The sequence below is a fragment of the Plecotus auritus genome, assembly GCF_963455305.1.
Source record: "Plecotus auritus genome assembly, chromosome: 6".
NCBI classification, from domain to species: Eukaryota; Metazoa; Chordata; class Mammalia; order Chiroptera; family Vespertilionidae; genus Plecotus; species Plecotus auritus.
The window spans coordinates 84,355,264-84,381,085 of NC_137773.1; the positions used below are offsets into that span (position 1 = coordinate 84,355,264).

Sequence of the window (25,822 nt, forward strand, 5' to 3'; positions counted from 1 at the left end):
TTTAATGAGATAGCATATACGTACATCATCCTATTATTAAGGAATTATACTTATTTAAATTAAAGAAGTATTTCCCAGGACTATGGAAAAGGAAGAGATCTCCTTCAAGCCAATAAAGGGATCTGCAGAAACTCACAGCTAACGTCAGACTTGGTGGCGAGGGCTTGAACGAGCTCCGGAAGCTCAGGAGCAAGGCGAGGACACCGCCGCCCGCTGCTCTTTACCATTGCTCTGGAGAGCCTGGCCAGGGCAAGAAGGCAAGAAAAGGAAGTCAGAGGCGTGCAGATTGGAAAGGAAGAAATAAGACTGTTTCTATTTTATTTGCAAAGGACATCATGGTCTACATAGAAAATCCCAAGGAATTAAAAAAATAAATAAAGCTTTTAGCCCTAGCTGGTTTGGCTCAATGGACAGAGCGTCGGCCTGCGGACTGAAGGGTCCCAGGTTGGATTCCAGCCAAGGGCACATGCCTGGGTTCCGGGCTCCATCCCCAGTAGGGGGCATGCAGGAGGCAGCCAATCAATGATTCTCTCTTATCATTGATGTTTCTATCTCTCTCTCCCTCTCCCTTCCTCTCTAAAATCAATAAAATATATATTTTTTTAAAAAAAATAAAGCTTTTAGAACTAAGAAGTAGGTTCAGCAAGGCTGCAAAATACAGGACTAACACAAAAAACCAATAGCACTTCTAAATGCTGGCAGTGAACAGTTAGAAACAAAAATTAAAAACACAGTATCATTTATAATCTGTCCCCAAACTTTCCATGTATTGATTGGCAATTTGATGGCAACTGTCCTACACTTCATATTAGCTAACTGGGTGACTCAACAAACCCTGGGAGGTGGGGTTTATTATCTTGCCCATTTTACAGACGAGGAAACTAAGGCTCAAAGAGGTGGTTTGGCTGGCCTGAGGTCACAGAGTGAAGGAACAAGGAGACAAGGCTCCAGCTAGAGCCAGCCATAGCCGGGTGCAGTCGCTTTTAATGGATTCAAAGCCACCACGGCACAAACAGCAAAGCTGGCAATAATTGTCATGAGGCTCCTCCTCCGTGTGATGAAGCACTTACCACACCAGCCTTTGTGTCGGGCACTGTATTGTAGCATCATCACCTTTTCCCCGAGGAACAGCCTCCAAGGGAGTGCTGTGGCTGTGCCCATTTCACAGACAAAGAGAGTCAGAGATGAAGCATTGCATCTGCGCCCACAGCCTTGTCTGCCTGGTTCCAAAGCCACAAGCACAGAGGCGGTGCTCAGGAAACATGCCCGTTCCGGAGTGTCGGCCAGGCACTGCTGCCTGCTGAGCCCATGTGGGCACCAGTTCTGGAAGAGGGTCCCGTGCCCGAGGCCCAGAGCCCGACGGATGAGTGCCCGGGCTGGGCACTTCCCAATGGAGTGGCCACCGTGCCCAGCCATGGGGCCATCCAAGCGGGACTGGCCAGCTCCGAGGGGCTGCTGGCTGCCCAACCTGGAAGTGGCCACAGGGCTCAGGGCCGAGCCGGGCACACTCCTCTCGGCGGCCGCCCAGCCATGCCCAGCCCAGTCGGCCACGGCTGGGGCTGCAAAGCCAAGTCAAGAAGGAGCTGCCCCATCCATCCACTCCAGGATGGGAAACTGAGGCACAGGGCCTTGCGCAGGCCCACTCCTGTGCTGTTTATGGCGCCCTCCATCTTGGCAGCCAGTAGGTGTACAACACACAATGTGTGCAAAGCTGCTAGCACAGCGCCAGGCAAACAGCAGGAGCTCGTGACTGTTTTAGGAAGTATCATCGTTATTATTATCTCCATGACAACACCGAGGGAACAGAGGCCCCAAGAGGGGAAGTGACCTCGCCACGACCACACCTCCTCTGAGGCTCCCAGACGGATGGGAACACGGGCGTCTGGTCCCAGAAGCCAGATGGCTCACGCACGCGCTGTGTTGGATGTCTGGCCACCTGCCCAGACGAATGAAGAAATACAGTGGACCCTTGAACAACATGGGTTTGAAGAGCATGGATCCATTTCTTCGTGGGATTTTTTTCAATAAATACTGCAAATGTATTTTCTGTCCCTTATGCTTTTTGAATACCCTTTTCTCTAGCTTACTTTATCGTCACAATGCAGAATATCATCCATATAACAGACAAAAGACATGTTAAACTGTTTATATTATCAGTAAGGTTTCTAGTCAACAGTAAGCTATTAATTAAGTTTTGGGGGGAGTCCAATTTTACAAGGATTTTTAACAACGCTCCCAACCCCCACATTGTTTAAGGTTCAACTGTGACCCTTGTCACAGAGCACACGTGGCGTGGGGTGGCACCTTTTCATTGTTTTAACCCTGTCTTCCTTGCCTGTGGAATGGGCACAATAACAAGGCCAGCTTGGTGGCTATCTTAAGGATTTGAGGGAACATATAAAATGGGAACAACAATATCTGCAGTCATCTTGGGGATTTTAAAATAATGATAATAATAATGACATTACCATGTATGCCCAAGCGCTTCATATGTGTTATCCCCTTGTCACCTCCTGGCAGCCCAGTCAGGCCCGGGCGATGCTCACACCGTTTGAAAGGAGAAAACTGCAGCTCAGAGGAGCAGGTGACTTGCTCCGGTCACACAGCGATTGCTCTCAGCTCTGGGCATGGCAGGTGCAGTGGGTGCAGGGGCTGAGTCTCTCTCTGCCATCTGATTGTGATTCCCAGCACCTTTCTGGGAGACAAACGGGCGGGTCCTGGGTTCTGTCCAGCTGGGCTGGGCCCTGGGCCCCCCGCAGCCTTGTCCTGGGTGGCTGTGGGGCTGCAGAGGGAGCTGGCATTTTCACCCTTCATCCAGGCCACTGGAGCCGATAACGCTGAGCTCAGCGTCTGCCTGCTACACCGTCTGCCAGGGAGCCTGATTATTTTTAGATAAGATGGATGGGCGAGTGCTGGGGTGGGAGGTAGCCTGCAAGCCAGGCAGTGGGTGGGGGCATTGCAGCTGCAGAGGGATGCCCCTCGGCCCCCTCTCTGGAGACCCTGAGTAGCACCCCAAGACCAAGGGCTGAGCGCTTAGGACTTTAAGGGCAGAGGCCAAGAGGAGTGGGCCCAAGGGCTCAAGAACTCATCTCTCTGGCCTCAGTTTTCCCATCTGTCAGCTCCTAGGGCTGCGGCAGGATTAAATGAGCTACCCTGTTTCACAAATGAGGTGACTGAGGCTCAGGGGAAGAACTCTAACCCCTGACTGAGTCGGCCCCTGCACATGGCTTCTCGCCGTGTGTGAGGCCACATTCTAGCACGTGGCTACATCGAGAGCCCTGGGCACCTGTGCTGATGTCTGCAGGTGCCCGGCCAGACGTCCATGACCCTCTGGGGCAGCAGCCAAGGGAGGGGGCCAAGCAAAGACCCCGGGGCCTCAGAAGTTCAGGGGCCATCCTGTATCACCAACTCCTTCCTGTCTTGGCAGACGCGGAGCAGAGCGGCAGTCCCCGGGCCGGGATGGGCTCTGACCAGGAGGACAGCAAGCCCATCACGCTGGGTGAGTCTGGGGAAGGCAAGGGGTGGTGGGCACGGCCCATCCTCATATTTTATTTGGGAATCATTTTCTGAGCACCCCCCTCATGTGCTCTGGTGGCTCTGTGTGTGCCTGATGCACGTGAATGGTTCATTCCTCACAGCTATGCAATGGGGGGCTGCTGGGTTGTTCCATTTTGCAAGTAAGGAAACTGAGGCTCAGAGGGGTTAAGGGGCTTCCCGGGGCCACCTGGGCTCCAAGGCACTCACTCAACCCACGAGAGAGGCCCTGGGGCACCCTGCATTCCCATGGGGTATTTAATCCCACAGTCTGTCCTCCCCAAAGTGGCCAGAGGGCGCCTGTGAGCACCTGAGTTAGGTCCCACCCTCCTCTGCCCAGAGCCCTCCAGGGCTCCCACTTTGGGTGGAGGGTGAGCCCAAGTCCTTCCCACAAGGCCCCCACCCCACCCTACCCCTGTCCCCTCCCTGCTCTCCCCTCCTCCCGCTCCCCCTCGCTCACTCTACTCACTTGCTCTGTTCCAGCTACATGGGGCTCCTTGTTCTTTCAACATGCAAGGCATGATCCTGCCTCAGGGCCTTTGCATGTGCTGTGAGCTCTGCCTGGACTGCTACCCGCTCTCTCACTTTCTCCAGATCTCCCAGGCCTCCACTCAAATGCGCCCCTTTCAAAGAGCCCCTCCGCTCAAGCAGCCTCGGCCACTCTGGATTGGCCACCACCCTCTGTTTTATTTCCCTCAGAGAAAGTTAGTAATTGCATATGTGTCTGCTCCCTCCCCTAATGGAACATCACTCGGGCAGAGGTTTTTGTCTATCTTGATTACTATTGTGTCCTCAGTGCCGAGAATAATACCTGGTACACAGGAAGCTACTCAATAAATATTTGTAGAGAGGAAGAAAAGAGGAAGGCAGGTATGAAGCAGAGAGAAAAAGAGAATCTGGAGAGATGGGGAGGGAGGGAGGGAGGGAGGGAGGGAGGGAGGGAGGGAGGAAGGAAGGAAGGAAGGAAGGAAGGAAGGAAGGAAGGAAGGAAGGAAGGAAGGAAGGGCCAGTATGTGAGGGCATCCTGTTGGATGCACCGGCCCAGTCATGCCCATGGAGGCCAGCTGGTTCAAGGAGGTTCCCAGGCCCCCGGGCTGCTCCTCACTGGCCATCTGTGACCAGAGTTCTCCTTGGCCTCCTGGGATCCCCGGAGCCTCCTTCTAACTCAGACGTTCAAGGCAGGCTGGGCAGCTGCACACTTTGGCCTGGTCCCCTGAGGAGCTCCAGTGTCTGGCAAAGGAAATCACTTCCTTTCCACCCGCCAGGGAGTCCCCTGGAGATGGAGCTGGGCGAGTGCTGGACAAACAGGAAACCCCGATGCGGGGAGGGCAGGGGGCCTGCTGACACCAGCTGGCCAGTCGGGTGGGCAGGAAACAGCCATGGCCACTTGCCCTGGACACTGGGGGTCCACCGCCCTGTCCTTCCTGGGATGTGGTGACCCTGTGCTTCCCAGCATGATAACAGGTGCTCAATAAATTATGGGCACAGAGCTTGTAACCAGGAAGGCTGCGGTTCCTGGACTGTCCAGGGTGTGGGACCGCTGGAGAACAGCACCATGGTGAGCTCCCTGCAGCTGGTGCTGCTCTGTGGGGGCCAGAACTGGGCCCTGCACGCGCGCGCGCACACACACACACACTCACAGCCTAGAGATTCCTGCCTGCCCACCCCACACCCTTTCTGACCGCTCTCCCAGAAGCAAGGCTGGGAGCAGAGCCCTGAAGAATGGAAAGGATTCGAAAGCTCCTTTCACTCCAGCCCTGTTGGCCTCCACCTTGCCAAGTGTGTTCCAACCCCAGGGCCTTTGCACGGGCCATTCTTGCCACCAGGAACTTTGTGGCCCCCAGGGAGGTGGTGAAACATCACAGTTATGATCATCCTCACCGGAGTAGCCAGCACGTACAGGGCAGTTGCCCTGTGCCACGTGCTCGTTCTTGGTGCTGCCCACATTTGAACTCCTGTATTCCGAGGCACCCCAAGGTCTTGGTGAAATGCTACCCTCTCTGTGAGGCTTTCTCTGAGCCTGTGTGTCAGAGAGGCCCCTTCCCAGGAGCTTCCTCACCCCTGCCCGCCCTACCCCTGCCTGACACACCTCACGCTGGACTTAGTGATAGTAACATTTTTTCTATTGTGATAAACTACACCCAAGGTAAATTTTATCATTTTAACCCAATTAAAATGTAAAATTGTGTGACCATCACCACTATCTAGTTCCAGAACATTACATCACCTCAAAAGAAATTCATTCCCCCTTAACACTTACTCCCCACCCCTCCCCCCACACCTCCCCAGTCCCTGGCAACCACAAACTAACTCTGTCTCTGTGGATTTGCCTGTTCTGGACATTTTATACAAATCCAGTCACACCTTATGCGGCCTTTTGTGCCTGGCTTCTCTCGCTGAGCATCATGTTTTCAAGGTTCATCCGAATGATAGTGTCGGTGCTTCATCCTTTTTATAGCTGAGTAATATTCTGTTGTCTGGATGGGCCACGTTTGATCCATTCATCTACCAGTGGGCACCGAGTTGCTCCCAGTTGGGCGGTCAAGCGTCATGCTGCTGTGAACATCTGTGTGCAAACCAGCCCAGCCCAGAGAGCAGTGTTCTCTTCCTCTGACATTCGGTGGGAGTGGTTCTGGGGACGTAGGATTTTAACTTTGTCTGTGGACCCTCTATTCAGCCTGTGGTCTGAGCCTTTTTGCCAGGCTCTGGCCAGGGACCAGGCGGGGCCTGGGCAGAGAAATCCCTGCCTTTGTGAAGCCCCCAGTCTGGAGGGAGAAAGAGACTGAATGACAGCATTGCCTGGAGTGGTGATTGATACAAAGCAAGCAAGCCTGCCCCTCCTGGGTAGTTTGGTTCATAGCTCTCAACCACCCGGACAACAGGGTATACAGGCCCCATTTTCAAGATTAGGGAACATAGAGGGGAAGGGATTTGCCCAAGATCACCACCGAGTGGGTGACTGAGCCAAGATTTGAACCTGGGTCCGGCCTCTGCTTGCAACCTGCTGCAGCTTGGGGAGCCCCGAATGAAGATGAGGCTGGTTATGGGGCCCACCCGGAGAAGGGGAAACTGGATGCAGATATTAAGAAAAGACTGTCCCCTCCAGCTGTGTCAGGGCAGAGGGACTCTCCCACCTGACTGGAGTGGCTTAGTTGGAGAGACCCACCACTGCAGGGCTGCAGGAGTAGAGGGGGTGACTACCCAGGCTGGGTCCAGCCCCCTGAGTCGGGGCAGTGCTGGGGTGTTGAGGAGGGAAACAGACACACTGACATCCATTCTCTCCCTTTTCCAGACACAACCGACTTCCAGGAGAGCTTTGTCACCTCTGGTGTGTTCAGTGTCACCGAGCTCATCCAAGTGTCCCGGAGTGAGTATCCCCACCCGGGCTGGGACCCGGATAGGGGAGGGGCTTATGCAGAGGGAGGGGCGATGGCGAGTAGAAGGAACTTAGGGATGGAGGCTCCGAGAGGGAAAGCATCTCAGGGAGAGGGCAGAGACTCAGGGAAGAGGAAGGAACCCACCACCCCCTCTTCTTTCCCTTGTCCTCTCCAGCTACCTATTCACAAGCCAAGGTTCCTAGGAAGGGCAGTATCCAGGCCCTTCCCAGAGCCCAAGGTCAGGGTGGCATGCTCCTCCCCAGGAAATAGAATCCATATGCTGGGGGGGGGGTGGGGCTGAAGAACCTTCTTCCCAGCATCTCTCTTTCCTGGAGCACCCCCCCCCCCAATTTGCTTCCTGCCCCCTTGTGTTCCCTGTGAACTTACTGGGGACTCACCCCACTCTCTCAGACACCCCCATTTGAATTCCACCCCAGGGAGTTTTGCTTAACCCTGACCACCATCTTCCCATCCAGATCAGCCTCTGGGAGTGCTGGAAAGCTTGGTCTCCAGCCCTGGCTATGCCTCTGCCTCACAGCACAACCTTGGCTTCTCTTGATGGCCTTGGGGGTGTTTTTTTAAACTATTGAATAAAGCCAGTTCTGGCCAAATTAAGAACCAGGCCAGTTTGGGAAGGGGCTCTCCCCACCCCTCCAGGGCAAACTGCAGTCCTGGACATTGCTCCCTCCCTCATTCCCCTCTCTGACACTCTCTGCAGCACCTGTGGTGACTGGAACAGGACCTAACTTCTCACTGGGTGAGCTTCAGGGGCACCTGGCATATGACCTGAATCCAGCCAGCACCGGCATGAGAAGAACGCTACCCAGCACTTCCTCCAGTGGGTATGTGCCTGGGTCCCCGTCTCTGGACATTTCATGACCCCTTGCCCACCATTACCTGGCCCCAGCTGATTCGATCCTCTCCTTGGAATGCCTGCTTTCATGGTCTACTTGGGAAATGCCTTTTCATCCTTCAAAACCCAACCCCAAGTGCCTCTTTCCCCTGACATCCCACTCTGGGCTTGAGTCCTACAGGCCCAGACCTTGAGACTCCATGGGAATGAAGACACCGCTTCCTGCTGACATGTGCTGTGTGACCATGACTGGTCACATCTATTTTGCCTCTGTGTCCTCCTCTGTAAAATGGGGTCATAATCCTACCGGTTGTTCAGAGGACTACCGTAGGCCAAGTCACCAGCCAGGCCTCAGGGCTTTAGTCAGCCCTCTGCTAGCTTCTTGCAGTGTGGCCTCAGTCGGGTCCCTCCCTCCCTATGGCCCCAAGTGTCTCCTCTAAGCAATAGGCAGGTTAAAACAGGTGTTAACATAACTGGCTGAAAGTTTGGGGCTTCTTTGAGGTCTCGCGAGAGCACCCTCCTCGCCCCGCCCCCTAAGGACCGGAAGTTACAAAGCCCGTTGCCTCCGCCCGCGTCTCCGTGGTAACCGGCCTGCGCTCTTCTTCCCTTGCCCCTTAGGAGCAAGCGGCACAAATCGGGCTCGATGGAGGAAGACGTAGACACCAGCCCTGGCGGCGATTACTACACCTCGCCCAGCTCTCCCACGAGTAGCAGCCGAAACTGGACGGAGGACATGGAAGGAGGTGGGGCTGGCGGCGGTGTGGAGATGGCCTTCCGGTCGGGGTTACGCTGCGGGGACTACGTATTCCGGCAGGCACTACTTGCTTGCCAGGGAGCGGGAAGCGGGCTTGGATCCGTGAGGCCTCCCGGGAATTGTAGTCACGCGGCTGCGCGCAGCTGGAAGTAAAGTCCGGGCTCAAGTTCCCGGAGCTTTTTGGTTCCGCTCAGGCAGGCGGGGATAAAGGGAGTCTCTCGCACGCCCGACTTTTCTGCTCTCTGCCCTTGAGGGACCAATCTTTGTGGGGTTTCTGATCCTATAGAATTGACTCTTAACGATGATCAACAGGGTGTTTCTTCTAGGCGTCTGCCATAGACCTCATTTGAGGGTCCTGAGTTATAGGATCCCTTCTCACTGGGGTCCTCGGTGAAATCCTATATTTAAGAGATTCCCATCTCCATGGAGATCTTCCCCCGTGTGATTCCAGTTCTCTTTTCTCATAGCGCTCTTTTTCAGGGGGATTTCGTTCTGTTTCTCTTCTGTCTTCACAGGGACCTCTCCAGACTCTTTCTCATGCGGTTCCTATTTTATGGTGTCAGCAGTTCCATAGTCTCTTTTCTGTTGAGCGCTGGCTCCTGGGGATACTTTGTTTACATAACGTCTCCCCAAGTGCTTTCTCCAAAGAGTTCTCTTTTTGGGGGGCCCTATCTCCACCAGGAGTCTCATCTAAAGAATCCCTTTCACCTTAAGGTTCTCTCCAGTGGGCCAGCATCTGTGACTCTCAGGAAATGGTGTGCAAAGTGGCCCACAGGCTTGCTTTACTCGGGGGCAGGCATCCCTGTTATTGCTCAGGTTCTCAGCAGGGTCTGTGGCCCCCCAGTTTTAGAAGCATCGCTCTATCCAGTCTCTTATCCCTTATCAAGAATTCACCCCATGGGTTAAGGGTTATGAAATGGACTCTTGAATCTACCAGTTCTTAGAGCTTGTGACCCCACCTTTCTGAGCCTCAGTTTTGTCATCTGTAAAATTGGGATGTTAATTCATGCAGTACCCACCCTACAGGTTGTTGTGGAGACTAAGTGAATTAATACATCTGATATCCCTATGATAGACCTGGCACTTAATAAGCACCCAATAAACCTTAGGATGTGTTTTCTCCTCCCCTTCTCCTCTTTCCCTCCTCCCTATCCCTATAGAGCCTGCTTTCTTATAAAGATCTGTCCATACCTGTAGGATTCTCGAAAAGCAACATTACAATAAATGTAGGTTCAGATCCCAGCTCTGCCCTTGCTTTGTGGGCTGTGTTACCTTGGGCAGGTAACTTAACTTACCTGATCCTCGGTTTTCTCATCCTCAAAATAGGAGTGATGAATAACTCCTCTTTCAGGAAGTTGGAAGGAGGAAGTGGAAGAATGTGCGTAGAGAAACTCTAGCACATGACAAGTGTCCAGGAAGCAGGAGAGTTTGTTGTTGCTCATGTCTTTAAATTCCCACCTCTTTGAATCAGTCTCTTAGCACATCTGGTTGACTTTTGAGGTCCCAAGTCTCCTCCCCCTTCCACGGTATGGGCTCCCAGAGCAGGTCCCTAACTCTGGGAAGACCTGTCTCTGTGTTATTAGGGTTTAATTTATGGGTCAGAGTGTCTCTACGGTTCTGCCTCTGTGGGTTCCCCGTCTCTATAAAAGACACTGTATTCAATAAGCTTTAGGTTTGATTATGAAAACTCAAAAGGACATTTACTTGTAAGAAAAGTGCCTTTCTCTTGCAAGTGAATGTCCAGCCTTCAGCAGCCCTAGAAAGTGTGATGTAAGGGGCTTAAGGCTCCTGCCTTACAATCCATTGAATAAGATTTTCATTTCCACCTCATGGTCCAAGACAGTTAACTGCTGGACCTTCAGCCGTCATTTCTGCATTCCAGACAGCAGGAAAGAAGAAGGGTCAGGACTGGGCATGTCCTCTGCCTTTAAGAATAATTCTCAGAAGATGCACTTATCTTCTGCGTATCTCTCTGCTCCTGAGTTAGTCATGTGGCCATGCTCTGCTACAAGGGACATTGGGAACTGTAGTCTTATTTTGGGCAATTATGTGCTTATCTCAAATTTAGGGGTTCTGTCGCTAAGGAAGAAGGGTAGAGCAGATATTGGGAGATGTCTATCCTGTTATTTACTGATTGGGAACGCAGAAGCACTTGTCATTAACTCTGTGATTGAAGAGGCGGTTTGCATAGAAAATGTATACTATTTAGAGCTGAAAGACAGCCTCTGTGATAGAGCCGCGGCAGCCCTGAGAGGTACAATTACAGCCTTAAGTCTATTGATTAGGAAAAGAGCAAGGTTGCACATAAAGAACCCAGCTTTCCATTCAGGAAGCTTAAAAAAGAAAGTTTTAAAAGGAAGGATATGTTCGAACTAGTCACTGTGGCTTAGTCTGACTTTCCTGCCCTGAGAATGAAGTGCGACCAATAGGGGAACGAGGTAAAAACCTATACCAGCTTCTGGTGTGTGATGGGGAATTATGGAGCTGGAAGGGAATGTCACAGGGTGTCTGTCTCCCTCTAGCGTTCATTGGTTGCCTCCAGTGATGGCAAACTCACTCCCTCCTATGGGAGCCTCAGTAAAAACCCCTGCTGTATGCCTGTGCCTGCCCTGCACATGCTCACAGCCTAATATGGGAGGTGGATTCATATGTCTTCCCCACCCCCAACCCTCCTCCTCATCATCATCGTTTTCTCCTGGCTTCCTCCAGCTTCCTGTCTAGACAGCCCCCAATTAGCTGCTCATTAAGGGGATTAAGCTGATTGGAGTACTTTCTCCCTTCTGTGTGGCTGCAAGGGCAGTGCTCAGCTAACCCCTCAACCCCAGCAGCCATACTCTGTTGCTTGGGAGGTTAGAGGTCTGGGGAGATCATGCCAGCCCCACCAGACAAGACCCCTGCAGCCACATCTCTCAGGCCCATGAGCCAGCCTCCAGCACTTGTTAACTCTGTGGCCTTGGGCAAGTGAGTTCTGCCATCAGGCCTCAGTCATTACATGTGTGAAATGGGGGTGACTCCTATAAGCCCTGCATGGGGTAGTTGTGAGGATGATGTGAGAGCAGGCTCAGAGGGTTCTGCCCCAGAGCTCGCAAAGGGTCCTTACTCAGGGTGACTCTGCCCCCAGAGGACACTGGGTTGTCCAAGGGAGACAGGCCTCACTGCATTGTAAATGCTCACTGAATGATGGCTGGTCTCAGCAGAACTAAGCACTCCATTCACCACACACTCTTGTTGACCACGCTGTGTTCTGGGGCGATGGAGACCCAGCAGTCAGCTAGAGTGGACCCCCCGACAGCTTGTGGCTTCCCTTATGTCACCTCGAATAACCCGCAGTGGAGCTGGCATTCCAACGGGGGATGGCCTTGTTGTTCTACAGAGGGATGCTCAGATGGGAGGCACACAGGCCTGCTTACTCACTGAAGAGTATGTGCTTCAGCGGGACAGACAGGCATGTGTATATCCTTAATGGGGGTACACATGCTCGGATGGGGACCTGTAGGTGTGTGTTGAGAGAAAGATGGCTGCTCAGATGGGGGTAGTGTATTACAGGTTAAATGGAGAGGCGGGGCTTAGATAGAGGACATAGAGCGTGTGGTAGCTGATAACAGTGGCTCGAGTGGGGCTTTACAGGCCTGTATGCTGAACAAACGAGGCGGGGGGTACCTCTGGAGCCTGCCCAGGAGCACGAACGGTTATTCTTGCAGCACCCGCCAGGCTCCCCCTCCCCCATGCCCTGCCCTGGCTCCCAAAGGCCCCATCTCAGGAAGCTCAGGGGGCGGGTCCACACCAGGCTATTTCCATCCAGGACAGGCTGTTCTAAGAAATCCTCCTAAGTGAGCATCTGACAGTCCTAACCTGGTTCTGCACCAGCAGAAAGCCTGCCAGCCCTCCTCCTGCACACACACACACACACGCATGCACAGCCCACAGGGCCAGCCTCCTCTCCGCCCACAGCCTCCATCCCGCCGGCTCCTCCTGTTCCCTGAGGAAGCCCAGGCCCTGGCTCCCAAAGCCCGGCCGACCCACATGCCAGGCCTCGCACTCAAACAGTGAGGTGCGAAGGGCAGCGGGTTGGGCTCGCCCATCTGTTCACCCCAAGCGAAGCTGTTGGAGAGAACAGGAAGCTGCCCATGTGGAAATGCCACACGGGAAAGGGTGCGACAGTGTGCTGGGCGGGACAGGGCTGGGGAACGTGCAGATGCCCACCCACCACCATGGGCAGGAGACCCCAGCAACAGTGACAGCATACCTCGGAGGAGGGCAGGGGTTCTAACTGGGGTGACCCTGCCCACGGGGGACACTGGGCCATAGCTAGGGACATATGTGGTTTTCACACAGGTGGGGGAGGGCTCCTGGCCTTGAGTGGGTGGGGGCCAGGGATGCTGCTCAGCACCGCACAGTGGCCAGCACAGCCCTGATGGCCACAGTGCTGGGAGATGTGTCTGGAGTAGGGGACCTTGTGCTGGGTGGCAAGAAAGTCAAACATCATCAGGGTCTCAGTGGGTACATTTCACCCTAAAAGAAATTTTAAAAATAATTTCTAAACATGGACGTCCATCTCCAGGCCCCATTTCTTTGAGATCCCAATTCCAGGGATGGGGCCGGGTCTGTATTTTTGGGGGGCATGCCACCATCCTTAGCTCTCACATTTGGAAGATGGAGGAGGTGGGGTGCAGGGAGGAAGTCAAGGGGCACTCACACTTCTTCCAGGATAATGTGTGCCTGGCCCTGGTGTGGTCCATCCTCTGTATCATGATGACGGTGGCTTCTTCCTAAGCCAGTGTTTGCTCTGTGCCAGGGTCTCCATGGATTCTACATGTGCCCATTTTACACCATTCACACATTCATTTGCTCATTGAGAAGGTTCAAGGGGCTGAGCTGTCAGGGTTCCCAAGGGCCAGGGCAGGGGAGGTAATGAGGCCCCCATCTTCAGAGGGATGACAGCAAGTAATGCCAGCAGGTGGGTGTGCGCCAGGCCCTTCACACATTACATCTCATTTAATCCTCGAGATGACCTTGCCAAGAAGGTTTTCTTCCTTCCCCTGTAAGGATGAGGGAGCACAAGTGGCTTAGGTGCTTGTCTGTGCCCTCTCGGCTCGCCAGGGCCCAGCCCTCCTGTCTGCTCACCCTGCTCTCCTCCGGGGCTTTGGCAGCCCTGGGAGGGCCTATCTCTGGAATGAGAAAAGGTGAGGGGCCAGGTGGGGATGTCAGGGGCCTGTGGTGGCATCGAGGCCATAAACCCTGGGCGGCTCCCTTCTCTACCGTGAGCCTCCGTTTGCTCCATCTATAAAATAAACCCCCAGTCCCTTGCCCACAGGCTGCTGGGAGAAAGAGGGGCAGGGCCTTCAGTAGGGAGGCTGGGGTCCTGGGAGTGGAGCCACCCTGCCTGCAGCCCTGTGACCCTCTGGCCCCTCCCCACACAGGCATCTCATCCCCGGTGAAGAAAACAGAGATGGACAAGTCACCTTTCAACAGCCCGTCTCCCCAGGACTCACCGCGCCTCTCCAGCTTCACCCAGCACCACCGGCCTGTCATAGCCGTGCACAGTGGTGAGCACTATGGGCCCCCGGGGGGGAGGTGCAGCCGGGCACTCTTGTCAGTCCCCTCCAGGCCAGGGAAGTCCCAGCGGCCGTCTGAGCACGAGTCCTGTCGCTGTAGATCCCTCTGGGCAAGGACACCCGGAGGTGCCGTGGTAGAGAGCGCCCCGGCCTGACTGTCTCTTTGGGCCTCGGTTTCCCCTTTTGCATGGGAAAGAGCACAGCCTGTGGTTTGCCCCTTAGCCTGCTTCCCTTATGTCACATTTGAATAACCCTTAGACAGACGATGGTGTGGGGCAGTCACAGAAGGAGGTAGATATACCTGGCGTGTGGCCAGACACACACAGGCCATGCAGGTGATACGGGGCCTCTTGGCCACACAGACAGGAATTCCACAAATAGCAGCGGGAGACAGGCTCCGGCAACCACAGGGTGTAAGCTGAGCCAGGCGCGCTGCACCAGGCCCTCCCTGATGTCACCTGTCCGTTAGGGCTCCCCCTCCCAGGGCTGTCATTAGGGCTGCATGAGTTAAATTGTGATACACTCTCTAATATCCCCTGTGACCCCATTGTGATGATAATGATTTGGTTCCACACAAGGGCAGAAATACATATAGGGAGGCAGGCAAAAATCAACACAACACAGTGATTTAGGCCAGCAGCTGGCAAACCATGGCCCTCAGAGCCTGTTCTTACAAAAAAAGTTTTTTTGACCCCCCCACCATACCCATTCTGTGGCAGCTTTGGGGCTAGGATGGCAGAGTTGAGTAGCTGCAACAGAGACCATATAGCCTAAAAAGCCAAAAATGTTTACTAATTGGCCAGGAGCAGGAGAGAAAAGGGAAGGGGGAGTGACAGTGAATGGACACAGGGCTTCTTTTGGGGGTGATGCTCTGGAATTAGAGTGAATGTAGTAAAAGTGACTAAATTGTTTAGAAAAGAAAAAAGCAAACACCGCAGTGAAATGTTATTCAGCCGTGAAAGGAAGTGAAGCACTGAGGCTACGTTGTGGATGGGCCTTGAAAACGATGCTCGGTGAGAGCAGCCAGACCCAAAAGGCCACACGGTGTGGTTCCGTTTATGTGAAAGTCCAGGACAGGCGGGTCCAGACACAGAAAGTGTTTGCCAGGGGCTAGGGGACTTCTTTCAGGGATGACGGACATTTTCTAAAAGAGATTGTTGTATTGGCTGCATAGCTCTGGGAATGTGTGAAAACCGTTGAATTATACACACTTTGAAAGGTGACTTGTACAAGGGTGGACAAAAGAAGGTTTCCAGTTGTTCACATGGGAAAAGACATGCAGGTTATGGCTATTACAACAGCTTTGTTAACTCAGAAGAACAGCACAGTGCACTTAGGTACAGTCTTGTAAGTGCTCAAATCGCTGGCCTTCGTTCTTCACACATTCTTAAAGTCTTTGAAAATCAGTAAACCTGAATTTCAGTGACCCCGCTTGGGTTAGCCCCACTGCCTCCTGAAGTGGTTGAATGCAAACATACTTTTGCCCACCCCTGTATAGTATGCAAATTATATCTCAGTTTCAGAAAATATTGACCACCTGGCCCTTTATAGAAAGAGCTAGCTGAGCCCAGGGTTAGGGTGTGGGCTGTGGGGCCAGCTGGCTTGGGCTCCAACCCTGGGTCTGCCATCTGCTTGCTGTGTGGCCTGGGGCAGGGGACATAACCTCTGAGAACAGCGATGGTGTCAGAACCTTGAGGGTTTTCCGTGAAAGTCAGCAAGTTTGGGTGTATGAATGACAACGAGGCCTGGCCATTGCCGGCACTGCTGGGCCCTGCTGCTGTCATTGTTACCAAATGCACCGAGATACAGGTGCAACCCACAATGCAGTCACAGAGAGCAGGACAGACTGGGCGGAGCCCGGCAATAACCGCCCCTTTCTGTCCCTGCAGGGATCGCCCGGAGCCCGCACCCGTCCTCGGCCCTGCACTTCCCCACCACCTCCATCCTGCCCCAGGCGGCCTCCACCTACTTCCCTCACACAGCCATACGCTACCCACCTCACCTCAACCCCCAGGACCCGCTCAAAGATCTCGTCTCACTGGCCTGTGACCCTGCCAGCCAGCAACCTGGACCGGTGAGTTTGGGGGTACAGACCTCCCCTCCCGCGCGGGCTCCAGGCGATGTCTCAGGTGGCCTTCTAACGTGCAACTTCTATTTTAAATGGTTCTCCGAATGGCAGAGGTCCACAGTTCTCTTCCGAAACACTTAGAGCTGGGCCGGTTCAGAATTCGGCTTTTCAGATGTTAGAATTGACGGCATGTATCTTACGAAGTGCTTTGAAATCAAACATGGTCCTATGGCTGCAGCTCAGGCCTAACTTCCACAAAAGCTCTTGTTGTTCAGAGCTTTTTGGATTTTAGAACCGCTGGCAAGGTGATGGGTGGCCAGGTCCTGGTAGTGAATGAGGAAAGCAGAGCACCGTGAGGTCCACCCGTGTCGTTTAGGACAAGGCGGCACCTTGTGGAAGGAAAGCGAGTGCATAAGTGGCTTGAGGAGACAGAGGGAGTGCAGTTCCAGGATGCTGGAGGCCTGCAGGGCCCGTGGTACCCACCAAACCTGTCCAACCATGCCACCCTCATCCCCCAGCAGGACCGCGAACAGCAGCCCAAGGCGGCGGGGGTGCCGCCACCTTAACCACTTGTCTCTCTGTTCCCCCCAGTTAAATGGAAGTGGTCAGCTCAAAATGTCCAGTCACTGCCTTTCTGCTCAGATGCTGGCACCCCCGCCCCCGGGGCTGCCGAGGCTGGCGCTCCCCCCTGCCACCAAACCCACCTCCGAGGGAGGAAGCACGTCACCGACCTCGCCCTGTAAGCACTCGGGAAGTGGTGCCTGTGGCAGGGCGGGCGTCCCCAAGGGGCCCCCTCCACTCCCCTCCCCGACTGCTGGGGTTGGGGGCTCAGGCCCAGCTTGGTGGGTACTGGCGAGTTCCATGAGTCCCCATTTAGGGGCTACAGGGTCAGGTCCACATGGGGCCAGGGCAGCCTTAGGGGACATCAGGGGCAAGTCTGCTGTCTGCTCCAATTGGCTAAGGGGCCCGGGGTCCCCATTTGCCCACTGTAGACCCCTAAGCCCTCCTCCATGCAAGCAGCCACTGACAGTAGATGAAGATCTCCAACTGGCGGCCTGAAGGCCAGACGTGGCCCACAGCTGCCCTTTGTGGAAAATGAGAATCTCTTGTGTTAAAATCCTGACATTTCACATAAAAATTCCAGAGTTCCAAATTTTGGGGGAAATGACCCCAACAGGCCCTATTCTTGCTAGTGACTTGGGCTGAGCCATACCTATAGATGGGATGGTCCTTACCTGCCTGCCTGACCCCAGAAGGCCCTGGGTTGGTTTCCTTACCTTCTAGAACTCTGCACTCTCTGGATATGGCTCCAGATTACGGCTCGCTGGCCCCCGTGCACTCCCCCCATCTGGGGCTGCTCCAGGCTGGAAAGCCACTCCCAGATTCCCTGTCCTGGGGTCCACCCACCAGCAGGGGCTCTGCGCCGAGACTCTCCCTGGGCTCCAGAGCAGGCGAGGGGGGCTGTTCACACTTCGCCAGGGGCCTCGCTTGGGCCTCCGACCCCACCATCCTCTCAGTGCCCAGCACCCAGAGCATCTGTCCTGCGTCCTCTCAGGCTGAGCAGCCCCAGTTGGGCAGATAGTCTCAGACCCCCAGGCTTTCCCTGAGGTCTCATTCTGCCCCTCACCCCCTTTTTGATGTCTCCTTCGCTCCCCAAATGAGATGCCTCACCCCGCCCGAGCCATAGGGCCAGCGGCTCCTTCCTTGCATGAGCACTCCTGCCCGCAGCATCACTGCCTGCCAAGACACAGGCAGCTTCAGGTACAGACGGGCCTTGTCTGAATACCAGATGCAGTGCAGGGCGCTGGGTTTGAATCCTGCCTCTGCCACTCACTCCCTGTGTGACCTTGGGCAAATGTCCTCCCCTCTCTGAGCCTCAGTTTTCTCAGCTGCAAAATGGGACAGTCACAGTACTTGTGGGGCGGTGGAGAGCGAGTCAGTGAAATAGATCAGGGAGAACATTTAGTGCAACGGCGAGCGCAGAGTGGAGTCAGTATGCGGTGACGGCGATCGCCCACTGCCTGCTGTCTCATCTGTGAAATGGGGAAATAATCACGTTGGCTTCATTGAGGCCACTATGGGTTAAAGGGATTATGCCCAGTGCCTGGCATACAATAGACACTTAACAGATGCAGAGTAAACGTGGATTCCCGCTTCTTCCCGTCACCCGGTTCCTAACTACAGATTTAGTCTGCTTCCCCACGTAGCCCTGGAGCCCCACTGCCTCCCACTTACTTCACCCCGGCCAGGGCCACACAGAAACCCTCACCACCCAGTCCCAGCCTGTCTGAGCCCCGACCCACAGTAGCACCCAGCCATGAATTATTCACTTGCCCACAAAATATGGTGGGTGAAATTAAAATACAAATATATATATACATATATATGTGGATGGACATACCCAGCCTTCCCCATGCCTCTCCAGGAGGAAAATTAATAAATAAAATAGCCTCAATAATTGATGGCGCCCTGTGCGGGATGCAGGCTGCCGTCGCAGGGTGGACCAGGCGGTGGAACACCCTGAATAATTCACAGGCGGTTTCTGAACTATGAATCTTTCATCCTGCGCCTTCACTCCTAGCAGACGCCCCTACCCGAGTGACCCCAGGGGCCTGCAGCTGTGGGCTTTTCTGGGTGCCCGGATTGGCCAAGGGAGGGCACTGGTGCTCTGTGACCCTGGGCAGCGGCCACCCTCTCTGGGTGCTCCCGTGCGGCCCCTTTGCTAACGGGCTCTCGGTCTCTCTCCTCCCTGCAGCCTACTCTACGCCCGGCACGTCCCCTGCAAACCGTTCCTTTGTGGGATTAGGACCAAGGGATCCAGCGGGCATTTATCAGGCACAGGTAGGGGCCAAGAGGCCGGCTGGTGGCGGGAGGGTGGGCCAGGGCAGAGGGGCCAGCCTGGGTGTGCAGGAGAGGCCAGCCTGCTGGGTCCCATGCCACCCCCCTCGCCGTACCATGGCACGGTGGCCATTAAGTGTGGCAGGGGGACCAGGTTCCCAGACCCTTTCAGGGCCTCAAGTATGGCTATGGCCCCAGACCCTGCCTGCAGCTTCCTGCCAGGAGACCCTCATGGGCTGTTGCCACCCTGGGCCCATTTGTATAGGTGGGGAGACAGGGGCCCACAGAGGTGAGGGGATTTGCCCAGGATCACGTCACCCTAAGTTTTCAACCCCCTGATCTTCATCCCTTCCATGTCATCAGTCAGAGGGACCATGGGGGAGGTGGCAGAGGACTCCTGGATGCCAGGGGCAGATGGGGAAACTGAGGCAGCCTGTGACAGGTGATGGGGCCTCCCAGTAAAGCATGCATGCACCCACCTCAGGTTACAGCTTGCGAGGCGGGGAGGGTGGCAGCAGAGGCAGAGTTGGTATTACTGCAGCTGAGTGTGTACCAGGGTCGGGAGGAAGGCGGGCTGAGCACGAGGCAAGGAGGCTCAGAGAGGAGGAGCAAGTTGCCTGAGGCTGCACAGCAGTGGAGGACAGAGCCCCGGCAGATCCAGAACAGGGACTGGTTCCCAGCTTCTGGTGGAGTGGGAGCTGGCCTCAGCCCCCCACCCATGTGTCCTGACTCCAGCCCTCGGTCAAGGTTCGAGTCTGTGCTGTGTGCAGGCGGGAGTGTGTTGGCAGATGATGTCTGAGGATGGTGGCTGGGCCATTTCCGGTGCGTGTTGGGGAGGGGGTTGCGGAATGTAAAATAGCCCGAGGACAGCACCAGCTCCTGCAGGCCCTCTGAGGCCCAGATGCACAGAGAAATCCACCCAGGGCTCCTCAATGGCTCCGAACCACCAGCACCACAGAGCGTGGAGATTTGCAGGGTCCCAGGGGCCATGTTCAGGCCCTCCAGCCCCTGTGGGAGGGTTCCTGGCAACGGGTCCACGGACAGGGGTGGGAGGAGGTTGGGAGATAGCTACATCTCCCGTTCTCCACTGAGCTCAGAATCTGCCACGCTGACCAGACCCAAGGAGTCACCCGCCACAGTCAGGTGTCCTGGGGACCCTCCAAGGCTGGCCTGGGTACAGCTCCAGGGGTACAGAGTGTGTGGGGATGACCTGGCCTCCCCCTTCCTCACGGCCCTGCTTTACCTACTTTGAACCTCTGTCTTCTAACCTTGGCTCCCTCCTGGGGAGACTTTAAAAGTCCCAGAATGATAGGGGACCAGTTTCATCCAGAAAGGGCACCAAAAGGCCAAGACCACCCCACATCCCTCACATGCCCACATAGGAATCATTCTGCTTTGCAGAGTCCCGGCCGGGATCCAGACAGGGCTCACTTGGTCAGGGTCACCCAGCAAGCTGGGGGGACCCCAGGACTCCCTGCTTTGTGTCTTAGGCCCCCATGACCTGGCCACTGTCTCTAAGTCCCAGCAGCTGGATGCCTCCCCCCTCCAGTGCTCTGAGCCACGCATTTCCTCTCCCGCCCCCACCCACTGCCCTCCCCACGGGAGGCTGGGAATGTCCTGATTGCTTTAGAAACCAAAGTTAATAAAAACAACAGGGAAGGGGCCCTGCCTGCCTAACACTTCCCCAGCCACCCTCCACCTCACCTCTTCCCTTATCAACTCTGCAGGGGAGGCGGGGGCCATCCCACGTGAACAGCCTGAAAGGGGAGAGGACTGAAGCAGGCAGACAGGAGCCTTTGCTTCTCCACGCTTTCCTGGCCCCTCTGGTCGGGGGATGATGGGTACCCAGAGAGGGTGGGACAGGGCTGGTGACGCTCTGAGGAGGGGTCTTCAGGGCGCCGCCTGGGTAGGGAGGAGTGGGTCCTGGCCAGGCTGGGGAGGATGAGGGTGTCTAGGCCAGGGCTTGGCACTGACAAAGGCTAGAGGTGATGGAGAAATAGCTGGAATGTGGAAAACCTTGAACACAGGCTTTGGCTGGGGGCCTTGGGGAGCCATGGAAGGGTTTAGACTCGGGAGGGGCATAGCCAGGTCTGGGAATTGGAAAGAATTTTCTGGGACTGGTGTTGGGGGCAGTGAGGCATGGAAGCAAGGTGACAGATTGATGAGAGACTCCCAAGGGAGCCTGGGTTATGGGGGAGGCAAGGCCCCCAGTCTGGGTGAACAGGGAAAGCAGGTCTGGGGTGGGGGGGTCCCTTCGGCACTACACAGGCCAGACCCTGAGTCACTGGACAAAGGGCACCCCAATCCCAGGTGGGGTCAGCCCCCCTTCCTCCTCAGAAGGGAGGGAAGTGGGGAGGAGGAAGCTGTGGGTGAGAACCCGCTCCCCCCTCTCAGAGCCCCTGCGCTTAGAGGCCTCCGGTTTCTGGCCCAGTCAGCATTTCTGCCTCCGCCTTCCTTATTCCTGGCAGGTTTGCTTTTCTCTGCTCCCCCCACCCTCACCCCAGCCTACAGTGGCTTTTCTCCCTCCCCATGCGCCCCCTTCCATCTTCTACCTTCCAACCCATCAGTGCCCATCTGCCTGATCAATATCCCCTCCCCCCATCAGTGCCCTTCCCCCATCAGTATTTCCTTCCCCATCAGTGTCCCCTCCCCTTAATTAATATTACCTCCCTCCATCTGTGCCCCTCCCCCTGATCAATATCCATCCCCTCCCCCATCAGTGCCCCCTCCTGAACAATGTCCATTGATCTCCGCCTGGTCAATTCTTTATGCCCTCCTCCCCTCCCTGTTGTTCGCCATCAATCCCCCCAGTCCTGAGTCAGCTATCACTTTGGCCCCCAGAGGGGGTTCCAGGGACTCTGATACTTCACCCCCTTTTCTGTGTGATAGCGCCCCCCCCCACACACCTTTCTGCTCAGGAGCCCATCACACCCCTTCAGTAGAGGAGTATACTGAGGACCAGAGGGGGTTAAGCCGCCGCATGCCCTAAGCCATACTTGGTGGCTCAGCCAGCCCAGGGGAATGCCAGAGCCCAGACCTCACCCCTGGCACTGCACTGCCTCAGTCTTCCTCTCAGCTGAGGGAGAGGATGTTGAGTTGAGGGTGCCGCCCTATTACTGGGGCCAAAGCAGGGCAGCTGGCCTGGGAGGGGAGGAAGGAGGAGGCCGGGCCAAAGGGAGGCCGGCCACCACTGGAGAGGGCCACGCCCAGAGTCTGTCTGGTTGCCAAGGGAAACCAGACATGAGGTAATGGCCAAGATGAACTTGAACTTGGTTGGAGGTGGGGGTTGGGAGCCACAGCACTAGTTTGATGGGATGGCCCAGCCTGGTTGGAGGGAATACAATTGATTTATAGCAGTGGGGGGGACAGCACTGCCCTGACCTCAGGGAAGAGGTAGTGGTCCCCAGACTCACCCCACATGGGCAGGTTGCATTTCCAGGGCAAGCGTCGGTACAGCAGCTTCCCTGTGGAAACTGACACTGAGCTGTCCAGTGCAGGCCTGGCCTCCCTTCCGGGAGCCTCTATCTCCCACTTTGCAAAGTGGGAGTCTTAAGTCTCTGAGGCCCAGGCTAAGGGATCAGTCCTGGACAGAGGGAAAATCAAGGACTGGAGCATCTCGGGCCAGAGTGGCAATTCCACCTTCTGCGTCCCACGCTGGTGGCCTTGGGCAAATTATTTGACTTCTGTGATCCCCAGTTTTCTCCTCTGGGAAATGAGGCGGTTCCTCCTTCACAGGGGTTTGGGGGGATCATTAAATGGGAGAATGTTTGTTTAAAAAAAGAAGCAACCCTGGTCACAATACCTGGATAGAGTGGCACTACAGAAAATGGACTTGGAGGCAGAGTGAAACCACACACCCCCCTTCTATACTCAGGGCAATGAGGCTCGCAGTTCCTGTTGCCCAGTTACAAAGCAAAACTGCAGGATGCTCAGGTAGATTGGAATTGCAGAAAGTGAAGGACTAAAAAACATTTTTCTTGTTGGTGATAAGTTTATTCCAGAAGCTGCACGGTGTGTGCTGGTACTGAAAGATTTACAGGGGATTCGGATTCCACGGGGAGCACTGTGTCTTATCCAGCAGCCCTGCTCGGGGTGAAGTCACTTGCCCAGGGTCACCCAGCAAGTGGTGACAGATCTGGGTTGGGGGAGACAGGGGTCACAGGGAGGTGGGTGAGACGGGGGCGGGGTGTGGGCAGTGGCAGAGCCTGACCTCGCTTTCTTTCTCTCTCCCTCTCTCCCGCTGTGTCCCCCTGGGGCCGGCTAGTCCTGGTATCTGGGATAAGAAAGATTTCTTCCCACGCCCTGCTCCTTCATCCTGGGTGGGCTGCACAGCCGGCCCCCAGCCCACGTTTTCGGTGGAAAGTTAGAGCAAGCAAGAACACCCTGCCGACTCCCAGCCCAGCCGAAAAGACAAAACACATAGACACATATACACAGGAGGAAAAAAAGAAAAAGCCAAAAAAAAAAAGACAAATGGGAAAAAAATCATAAAAACAAACCCACCCAAGCAAGAAGACAAAAGGTAAAGACGGCAACGCTTCAGACTCTTGGGACGCCACAGCTGGACCTGCCACCCCCTCGGCTGGACCTGCCACCCCTTGGTAGAGGGCACGAGGATATGACGGTGCCCGGGGGTCTCTCTAAGTTACTCATCTCTCACTGCTGCTCTGGAAGGGCAGGTGCCCGCCTCCACCTCCACCAGGACCAGGTGAGCGCAGCCTGATGCCCGTGCCCAGGCCCCTCGGGCAGGACGCCCAGCAAGGCCACTTCTCCCCCGCGTCCCCTTCGTCTCCACCACCAGGATGTTGGCCAGGCTTCCCACACTGGTGTTGATGTTTCCAAGCAGGAAGGCAGGCGCCACAGAGGCTGGGGTGGGCAGGGAGGTGACAAGGGCAGAAGAAGGTTGTGGGAGACCCTGGGCATCACCAGGGGACAAGGACACGTGGCAGATTTGTTCTCAGGAGTGTCCTGGGGCCCGTCATGGGATCTCTACCTGCCCCAAAGCGTGCACGTGCTGGGCTGGCTCGGGACTTTCAGCCCCACGCCTGTCTGTTTGGGAAGAGAAGTCTCTATGCAATTGCCCCCAGCCCCACCCGGCGGCATAGAAGGCCACCCCCCCGCCCCACCGCACCCACCTGCGGCCCCACACCCCAGGGGAGGGATCCACGTTGCACACACTGTAAGAAATGCACTTTCCAAGGAAGGGGCTGCGGGGCGGAATGGAAAGACCCGGAGCTCCTCAAGAAAGGGGGTCATCTGGCGTCTCCATCCGCTGAGCCCCGGGCGGGGAGGACCCTCCCACTTACCCAGAGGAGGTGGGAGGTAAGAGCGAGTGGATTAAGTGCCTGATTCCCACGCCCACCCCTCTGTCCAGCTGAGACGTGAGAGTGGCCGTGGGCATCCCCACCCCCTCCCCCACAACCTGGCCACCTTCAGTCCCCAACCCCTCATTGCTGTGCTCCCCTCAGAAAGATGGGGGCCCCCCAGTGGGCCTGAGGGGCAGAGCTGGGTGTCCCCCAAGCATCCTGCTGTGCTGGGGCGTGGGGGCAGGGTCTGGGGAAACTGGTGTGCCCCCCCCCAACGCCTCCTCTGCCAGTGCCTTACATCCTGGAGCGACACCCCCTCCCTGGTGCCTCAGCCCAAAGGGGGACTACGGTTTGCACTTTTATCTCCCCCCAAAGTGGGCACAGCCGGGGAGTTGCATTGCAGCAGGGCCCCCAGAAGGACTGCAATCCTGGACGGGGTGGGGGTTCTGGTGGAGGGGGTGCCAGCACCTCTGGGCCCCTGCGGCTGCATAGGGGACCTCCATCTGCTAAGCATTTTCCGTTGAGCCGCTCCAAAAACACTAAGCTGGGGACACCGGGTGCCCCCCCACCCCGGCTCCCCAGCCCCATTCCCACCCCCACCCCAGGGTGGCCATCTTGGGTGGGGGGGCTAGGAGAGAGTGTTAGGTGTTCTAGGGTAACCAGGCCCAAACTCAGAGACCCCTCCCAGCCCATCCACCTGAGCCCCCTGGTGGCCTTCAACCTCCATGCCTGGCGCTGAGGAATATTACCCCACCACCACCCCGCCCCGGGCCTAGGCCAAAGCTGTTGCCCTGAGCAGGGCCTCCGCCTCATCTGCTCCCAGCCTGGCCCTCAGCTCCTTCTCTTGCTACTCCCGGGCCTGGCCAGCCTCCCCCACTTCCAGAAACCGAACTTTTCTCCCAAACCAGCCCGAGGGGCTTGGCGAACCCACTTGATCATAAAGAGAAAGATCCAAGTCCCTTCCCCGACTCCCCCCTCCCATTGTCCAGAGGGGTTCAAGGACCCTTGGCCCATCCATGGATCCCCAGGGCCCCTCCAGGTGGCCACCGGGGACCGAAGCATGGGCCGTTGGTTGGGAGGGCAGGAGGGGTGAGTCATGCAGCTAGGGTTCTGGAAGCTTAGCCGGAACCTTAGGGTGCAGGTAGGTGTGGTAGGGGAGGGGGCACCTGGCAGCCCCCAGCGACCTAACTTGCATGGTGCTTAGTCGAGGACTCCTGTGGCCTGGCTCCTGCTGTCAGCTCACTACAGCTGACACTGCATGGCAGATTCTACCTGGCTCTATCTCCCAGCCCCACCCCCACGACTCCCCCTCCTCTTTAAAAAAAGATACAAAAAAAAATACCTTTAAAAAAGTCCATGTTTCCTAATTTGCACGAAATTTTCTACCACATGATGTGCCTTGCCTTCCGAAAATAAGTATTACCTTTAAACAATATCAGCGCAAAGGTAGCTGCATGCCCTGCTCGTGTAGTTAAAAAGAAAAAGACAAAACAATGACATGAAATAAAAAGTAAAAATGGAAAAGGGATGTATTTCT

General features: G+C 55.7%; 1 protein-coding gene across 7 annotated transcripts in view; it reads left to right on the forward strand.

The window, feature by feature from the left end:
- Nucleotides 1–25,822, forward strand: part of NFIC (nuclear factor I C) — a 64,391-nt gene extending 38,569 nt beyond the window's left edge. For 2 of the 7 annotated variants that reach the window (XM_080671630.1, XM_080671629.1), the window contains exons 3-11: nucleotides 3,428–3,499; nucleotides 6,827–6,901; nucleotides 7,630–7,753; nucleotides 8,383–8,507; nucleotides 13,939–14,064; nucleotides 15,963–16,147; nucleotides 16,733–16,880; nucleotides 18,897–18,982; nucleotides 23,244–23,420. In XM_080671630.1, the coding sequence (XP_080527756.1) occupies nucleotides 3,428–3,499; nucleotides 6,827–6,901; nucleotides 7,630–7,753; nucleotides 8,383–8,507; nucleotides 13,939–14,064; nucleotides 15,963–16,147; nucleotides 16,733–16,880; nucleotides 18,897–18,982; nucleotides 23,244–23,261 (959 nt within the window). In that variant the 3' untranslated portion in view covers nucleotides 23,262–23,420. Of the gene's footprint in view, nucleotides 1–3,427; nucleotides 3,500–6,826; nucleotides 6,902–7,629; nucleotides 7,754–8,382; nucleotides 8,508–13,938; nucleotides 14,065–15,962; nucleotides 16,148–16,732; nucleotides 16,881–18,896; nucleotides 18,983–23,243 lie in introns of all 7 variants that reach the window. The other 5 variants (XM_080671632.1, XM_080671631.1, XM_080671634.1 and 2 more) reach the window with 3 other exon arrangements.